General features: G+C 38.2%; 1 protein-coding gene across 5 annotated transcripts in view; it reads left to right on the top strand.

Annotated features, from left to right (window-relative positions):
* Positions 1 to 8,464, top strand: part of DLEU7 (deleted in lymphocytic leukemia 7) — an 85,400-nt gene that overhangs the window by 20,191 nt on the left and 56,745 nt on the right. The window contains exon 2 of one of the 5 annotated variants that reach the window (XM_019650826.1): positions 7,743 to 8,308. The exons of 3 other annotated variants lie outside the window; for them this stretch is intronic. In XM_019650826.1, the coding sequence (XP_019506371.1) occupies positions 7,743 to 7,850 (108 nt within the window). In that variant the 3' untranslated portion in view covers positions 7,851 to 8,308. Of the gene's footprint in view, positions 1 to 1,973; positions 3,228 to 7,742; positions 8,309 to 8,464 lie in introns of those variants that run through there. One more of the 5 variants, XM_019650824.1, reaches the window with a different exon arrangement.

Genomic DNA, 8,464 nt, shown 5'->3' on the forward strand with positions numbered 1-8,464 from the left:
TGAGGCTATTATTCCATTATTTTCTGTCTTCAATGGTCGTGGTTTCTTAGAAGTTCGCTGTTTGTCTTGTCATCCCTTGAAACCCAGTTGTCTTCTTTTCTTTGGTTACTTTTAAGAGTAGTTTTGCCTCAATGAATTTAGATTTAGATCTCATTTAACTTATTCTGCTCAAGGCTTATTTTGCTTCTTGAATCTAGGGATTCATGTTTTGGATTAAGTTTGGATAATTCTTATCCATTATTCTCTTAGAATATTGTCTCTCCCCCATTCTCTTTCTTGTCTCTCCTAGAAATGTATTTGTTGGACTTTGTCATTCTGTCTTTAATGTTGCTTAACCCCTCATTCATATTTCCTATGTCTTTAACTTTTTATTATGTATTCTGGGCAATTTTTCCATATTTATCATTCAGTTTACTAATCCGCACTTCAGAGGTATTTATTTGGGTTTTTAAACTGTCCATTGAGTATTTAATTTGTCATGATAGTTGCATTTGGTTCTTTTTCAAGGCTGAGTTTTCTTAAAAAACATTTTTGATTCCTTCTTTTATATCTTTAATCATTTTAAATATATTTTATAGTTTCTATCTGAAATTCTTGGACTTTAATCCTGGTCTGCCTGTATCTGCTGTATCATGGTGAATTGTATTTTAAATTTCATTTTCTGAGTTTGTTTTTGACAGAGCATTATGGAAATACTACTGTGGGGCATCGACTGTGGACATGTTCCATGGAATAGGTGTTTGTTTGCTTTTTCCATGTGGCTATGAATATTTCAGCCCAATTCCAATTTTTAAGTTAATTTCTTAACATGAGTGTTCCCAGAACATGTATGTGGTGTAGAGGCAACTCCAAGCTTAAACGACCATGTAGTACAGGTCCACAGTTACACATCCTTGGGGCAACTTTACCCTCCATCCCAAAACCAGCTCAAAACCATCTTTTCTTGATGGGTATTGGCGGGCAACTAAAGTAATCTATTTTTCCTTTATTACTGGCCCTTGGGGATTTCCATTACTTTCTTGCAAGCTCAGAAAGGATGTTTGTTCCATTTTATTTAGAATTCAGTAGGTTTTGGAGAAATGAAGTGTGCCATTTTGCCAGAACCAGACGTCTGTGGGAAGTCATGTCCATGTATTTAAAAATAAATCGTATGATATGAAGTAATTTTGGTGTACCATTTACATGCAATGGGTTTTAGAATGTGAAACATTTGGGGATTAAAAATCAGTTTAATTACTTCACTTTTTAAAACTTCCTGGAAACTATTCTTTCTAAATTTGCATTGGAAATTTCTTGAGACTATGTTCATTAAATACCACATCCTATATTGGAATCTTGAAGACAGTGAGTATGGAATAATAGGAACAGAGGCCATTTGTGTATTTGTCTAAGCTCTTTTAGGAACAAATAACAGAAACTCAGCTCCAAATGGCTTAAGTAAAAAGGGATATTTATTGACTCAGGTAGCCAAAATATCCTGGGGTTTATTGTATTTACAGCTAGGTTGACATGCTTAGAAAATGTTATTAGAATCAGTCTCTTTTAATCTCTTGAGTCTACTTTTTTTTTTCTGTGTTGGCTTTATTCTCATTTGGATTCTCCCTTACAGTGACAAGATGTTTTCCAACATCCCCAGTTAAAGAGAGCTTCTCTTTCCCAGCCTAGCGAATATTCTGAAACGGTGGCTTATTGGCCTGCATTGGGCAACACCTGTCCGTCCCTTACCAATCCAAGTGGTGGAGGGGTGATATGCTCTAATTGTCTTGGTCCCTTGTGAAGTGGGGTCAGCTTTGGTCAAACCACATAGGCTGAGAATGGAGGGGAATTTTTCTCTGAGAGAAAAATCAGAGTGCTTTCATCAGAAGAGATGGGAATGGAAGCTGGGTACACAAAGCACAACAAATACCTCCCATAACCACAATACCCCCCTCCCCATAACCTAATTGCTTGTTTGTGTTTGCTGTTCATTTCAGGATAGCGTTGAGTTTAGAAACATCTGCAGTCATTTGGCTCTACAAATTGAAGGACAGCAGTTTGACAGAGATTTGAATGCTGCCCACCAGTGTTTGAAGACAATAGTCAAGAAGCTGATTCAGTCACTTGCTAACCTTCCTTCCGATGCTCATGTGGTAGCCTGTGCTTCCCTGAGACAGATCTTACAGAATCTCCCAGACATATGAGTTTTCAAGACACTGGAATCAAAACCACAGCTTAGCACTGCTAAGAGAACCGGGGACCTTACCTACCTAATTAAATCAGCAGACAATGGGTGTTTTTATTCTCACTAAGGAGGCACTTGTTAACATATATAGCAGTCTGACCAGTGGCATCTGCAACCTTCAGAATTACAGCATGTTGGTGAAAACATTTTAAAACAGTACTTCACATTTTTAAATATGTTGATATATTTGCTGACTTTTTGATTGAAATGTATTCCACTTTGTGGAACTGATTGGAGTCTATCTGTGTATATATATTTATTATTCATATTAAGTATAGTTTTAATTGAATGATTCATGAATCTATTCACAGTAATGTAGGCCTATGAGGTATAATATGGTTATTTATACGATTAAAGCTCCAGGGTTCTTAAAATTATCTTGAATAAATGGGATATTTGATAATAGATATGTTCTACTTACTGAGCACTTCATTTTTTGTTATGAGAATGATCTTTCGCTGTTGTAGGACCACATGTGTCAGTAATTATGAGTTCCAATCCTGGCATTAGTAACTTATTGTTGGGCAGGAGAAGAGCTGCTTCTAAGCCTTGTGCTTTCATATATTGATTTATAAATTTAAAATGATAATGAACTATGAAGTACCAAGGATATATGATATATAAATACAAAGTACAGTGTTATTAAAGTTATGTGGAAACATCTAGCTCTTCTCACTGTTTCTAAATACTCCAGTTGAAGTAAGAAATTCTTGTGAAAGAAAAGGAGGGAGTGGATATACTGGCAGGTTTCCCTAAACATTTAGAGCAAGGAAAAAAAAGGGCAACGTTTTTTGCAACAATAGTCTGCACTGGCTTAGGAAAAACTGAATCCCCTGTTGTTTAATGATGACTGTGTTGAGAACCGAAGTAAATTGAAATGCTACCTTTTACTTAACATTTTAATATAAACGACACCAGATTTAGGAAAAAAAAGAATATGATGTATATGTGCAGCTTGTTTTCTAAGGGGATTATAAACTGGGTCTGTATGGTGATAGTATATCTGCAAAATAAAGTGTTAATAGTAATCAAAGCCTTTTTAATCCCACATATAATCCCACATAATTTAATGCTAGTTGCTTCCACATATTTTCTTCTAGACTTTGAGGATGAAAAGTAATTATATTGCTTCTCTTTAGATGTAACTAACTTTTTCCTTAGAGGAGAATTAAATATATGAGACTGAATTCTAAATGAAAGATGAAAGGTGTGTGTGTGTGTGTGTGTGTGTGTGTGTGTGTGTGTGTGTGTGTGTAAGGGCCTGGTGGGCTGCAAAGGAAGAGAAAAGTAATAGTCTTTGGCTTTTAGTTTTCTTATTTCTAGAAAACTTTGCATTCTAGGAGTATCACTGTGTTTTATAGTACAGTCTTTTCCTAGAGAAATGATCCCAGGACTCTTCTCTAAAGACCTATCATTATTTGTAGGTTGTCTTCTCCATGGTGATCAATAGCTCTCCCAATAAATATTAATAGTAAGGGTTTCGTTTTACTCTTACCCCAAGAAATATTAAACAGTTTTTTTATCCATGCTTGTGCTTTCTCCTCACTTTGCAATGTGTTCCCCATAGCAGTTAAAACGTCCTTCATCTTTCAAGACCTGATTTGCCCACCACCCCATTTATATAGCCTCCTGGATCATCCTAGCAGGACATGGGCTCTTCTTCCTCTGAACTCACCTAAAACACATTTTGTGCTACTGCACAGGAATTTATCCTATACAATGATTATTGGTATACCTGCCATCAAGATCAGCTTGCTGAGGGCAGGGATTATTCTAGACATCTTTGTATATTGTATAGCAGCTACAGTTCTAAAAGTTCTTTGATCCTACTAGAACTTTCATTGCCCCCATCACCTGTCATCCCCCCATCCCCCCCAATTCTTAGTTCTGTGGCTTACTTTCTCTGGTCAATCTATATAACATTTGGTTGTACATGCCACAAATTCCCTTCTCCTGTCTTCCTTTGGTGGAATGCTACAGGCAAAGCTCCATTCCTGGTCAAGACCGACTCTGCCTACTCCATGTCTGCACATGAGTTTGTTTTGTTTTACTGAGGAAGGAGACTGTATTTATTTATTTTTTAATTTTTAAATTCCCTTTTTTAAAAGTATAGTTGGTATACAATATTATATTAGTTATATTGGTCTCAGGTGTACCATGTAGTGATTCAACAGTTTTGTACCTTACAATGTGTTCACCCCACAAATTCTGGCAATGATCTGTCACCTTGCAAACTTATCACAATATTATTGACAATACTCCCCTTCTCCTTTTCACTCATCCCCTCACCCCTTCCCTCTGGTAACCATTCCTTTGGCCTCTGTTTCTATGGGTCTGTTTTTGTTTTGTTTTGTTTGTTTGTTTGTTTTGTATTTTTTTAGGTTCCACATATAAGTGAAACCATATGGTATTTGTCTTTGTCTGATTTATTTCACTTAGCCTGATACCCTCCATGTTGTTGCAAATGGCAAGATTTCATTATTTTTTATTGCTCCATAATATTTCATTGTATGTATATACCATATCTTTTTTATTCATTCATCCATCCATGGACACCTGCAGTCTCTTCAACAAGTGTTGTTGAGAAAACTGGACAGATACATGCAAAAAAAAAATGAAACTGGACCACTCTATTATACCATACACAAAAATAAACTCAAAATGGATTAAAGACTTAAATGTAAGACCCAAAACCATAAAACCCCTAGAAGAAAACATGCATAGTAAACTATTTGACATTACTCTGAGTAATATCTGTTTGGATATGGACCCTTAAGCAAGGGAAACAAAAACAAAAATAAACAAATGCAACTTCATCAAACTAAAAAGCTTCTGCACAGCAGAGTGAAGGAAACCTGCAATGAAACGAAACGAGAGCCTACTCAATGCACATGAGTTTTGAATGTGGCTTGAGAATAAGACACAGCTATGCCAACCTCACTTCAGTTCATGGCTCCCAATCTCAAGGGGCCCTTGTGCTATCCATTAGTGCTACTTCATTTTCAAGACCCTCATTGTCCAGTATGGTAGCCACCGGCCACATGTGGCTACTGAGTACTTGAATATGGCTAATCTGAATTGAGACGTGTTTAAAATATAAAATGCACACCAGCTTTTAAAAACTTAGTACTAAGAACAACAAGAATGTGAAACACCTCAATAATTTTTATACTGATTACATGTTGAAATGATAACATTTAGAATATGTAGAGTTAAAATATATAGTTTAAGTCAATTTTACCTGCTTATTTTTACCTTTTAATGTGGCTACTAGAAATTTGGAGTTCCATATATGGTTTGCATTTTAATTTTACGGGGTAGTACAGTTATAGAAAATTTACTTGACAATTCAATGCTGTCCTTGACAATTCACTCTCTGAGGGGATTGTTCCATACTTCAAACTTGATTTTTCTCCAACTTGCACGTTCTCAGCTGACAACCTTGCTTCTGATTGCATAGGGAAAATAAAAGCCATCAGAGAGCGTGCTCATCCTCATCTTCACACTAGCAGATGTACCGGATATCTGAGTTCCCTTTTGTTAGGAGGAGGACCTGCCCTGTTCCTGCTCCTACCTGAGGCTGGTTGACTACTCAGGCACTGGACTCTGTTCCTCTCACTTACTTGAGAACTTCCCTCCATTCATTCTCTTACCTGCATTATTAATTTTTGCCTCTCAATAGGAGCATTTCCATCAACATGATATTATGTAATAGTATCTCCAATCTTTAGAAAACAATTCCTTCAACTAGTAGTCTATTTCTCTGCTCCACTTAAGAGCAAAACTCATTGCTATTGTCTAAAGTATTTACCTACAATTCCTTTTTAACAATTCCCTTTTGAACTTACTCCAAACGTATTTTGTACCCACAACTCCACCAACATTACTGTTGTCAAGACCCATAATGACTGCCCCACTAATAAATTTAACGGCAAATTCTCAATCCTCATCTTACTTGATCTATGTTATCAGCAGCTTTTGACGCAATTGATTACTCTTTCCTTGAATCACTTTCTTATTTTGATTTCCAGGTTGGCAAACGTTCATGGTTTTACTTCTTTAATTCACTTCACAGACCTTTTTCCTGGTTTCTCCACATCCCCCTGACTTCTTAATTTTGGGCTGCTTTAGGCTCAGTCTTGGTCCTCTTCCCTGTGTACACTTACTCCATGCTGATTTTATTTTTTTATTATTATTTATTTATTTATATATTTTTTACTGCTCACCAAGGATTTTTTTTCCTGTTTTTTCTAACCACTGAGCAATCTGGCAGTCCATCGGCAGCTCAAGGTGCCCTGTTCAACCTTAGTTGCGGGTGGGTGTAGCCCACCATTCCATGTGAGAGTCGAACCGGCAACCTTGTTGTTAGGAGCACATGCTCTCACCAGCTGAGCCATCCTGCCACCTGTTGGCAGCTCAGTGGCAGCTCAGCTCAGGCACAGCTCACTGGCCCATGTTGGAATCAAACCTGCAAGCCTGTTGCTCAGAGCTCGCGCTCTTAACCAACTGAGCCACTCAACTGGCCTCCAGGGTGATTTTAAATACCAGCTATTTACCACTGGTGCCCAGATATATGTCTTGCCATTATCTCCAGACTTCTATAGCCAACTGACTACAGAGTATCTCCACTTGAATGACTAATTCTTGATCCCCAAACCTGCTTCTCCCCTATCTTCTAAATATCACTTGGCTGTGGCTATTATCCTTCCAGTTAAATAGGCAAAAAATGTTGATGTCATCCTTGACTCCTCTATTACTTTCATCTATAGCCACTTTGTCAGCAAATCCGATTAACTCAACCTTCAAAATATGTCTCAAATTGGATCACTTGTCATCACTTCCATAGCTACTACCTAGTCCTAGCCACTATTTTTTTCCTGCCTGGGCTATTGCAGTTCCTTCCCAAATGGTCACACTACCTTGCCCTCTCCTCATTGTCTATCTTCCACACATCAGCCACAGTAATACAAGTAGACCAATTACTTCTCTACCTTAAACCCACATGGCTTCCATTTTTACTCACAATAAAATCCAAATTCTATCTGTGGCCCACCTCCTATTATGCTTCTAACAGCACTGGTTTCTTTGCCACTCTCACCTCTTCAGACATGACTAGTCTCAGGGCCCTTGCATTTGCTCTCCCCTCTACCTGAAAGACTTCTCTCATTTACTTCAAGTAGGTCTCTGCGCCAATGCCACTTCTTTCAAGAGGCCCTTTCTAACCCCCTTACTGAAAATAGCATTCCCTGTCACTCCCTTACTCCTTATCCTTGCTGTTTTCTTCTTAAGGCCATCTTGTAATCACCTTAATTTATTTATGTGTTTATTGACTATTGTAGTGGGTTGAATGGTGGCCCCTAAAGGTTATGTCCATGTCCTTATCAATGGAACTTGTGAATATTATCATATGTGGCAAAAAAGTAAATATGACCTTAGATGGTTACAGATATGATTGCATTAGGGTTGTTGAGATGAGATGATCTGGGTGGACCCTAAATGCCATCACAAGTGTTCTTATTAGGAAGAGGTAAAGGAAGACAGCAGAGGCAGAAGAGGAGGCAGCAATGTGACAGAGGCACAAGTTGGAGTGATGTGTCCACAGTCAAGGAACGCTGACAGCAACCAGTAGCTGGAAGAGGCAAGGACCAGGTTCTCCCCTCCAGTCTCCAGAAGGAGAGCTGCTCTGCTGATACCTGGATTTGGGATTTCTGGTCTCCAGAACTGTGAGAGAATAATTTCTGTTGTTTAAGCCACCTGTTTGTGACAATTGGTTGCAGCAGCCATAAGAAACTAAACGCACTTGTTTTCCTTACTAGAATGTAAGCACCAGGACGTTGTCCTCAGCTGTGTCCCCAGTACTGTAGCACTGCCCTGCACAGAGCTGCAGCTCCATTGGTATTTGATGAATGAAGACATACAAGTCATGTAGTTAGTCATTGAAGCTTTTATTTTTAACCAAGCGATTTGATTTCTCTAAGAGTTCCCCAAGTCTTATAACTTTTGATAAATATCTAAACTCAAAGAAAAAAGTTGGACAATTTTAAGGGTTAAATTAATCAGCACATTTTGGTCAAGTGTTGGGTTAAAAACAATCATATAGGGCCGGCCGAGTGGCGCGATGGTTAAGAACTCGCTTGGGATGCCAGAGGGCCCCGGTTCGGATCCTGCATATGAGGGCCAGTGACACTGCCCTCTACAGCTAAGATGCTGAACAACAGCTCAACCTGGAGCTGGGCTGCCATG

Source organism: Hipposideros armiger, unplaced genomic scaffold, assembly GCF_001890085.2.
Source record: "Hipposideros armiger isolate ML-2016 unplaced genomic scaffold, ASM189008v1 scaffold_148, whole genome shotgun sequence".
NCBI lineage: Eukaryota > Metazoa > Chordata > Mammalia > Chiroptera > Hipposideridae > Hipposideros > Hipposideros armiger.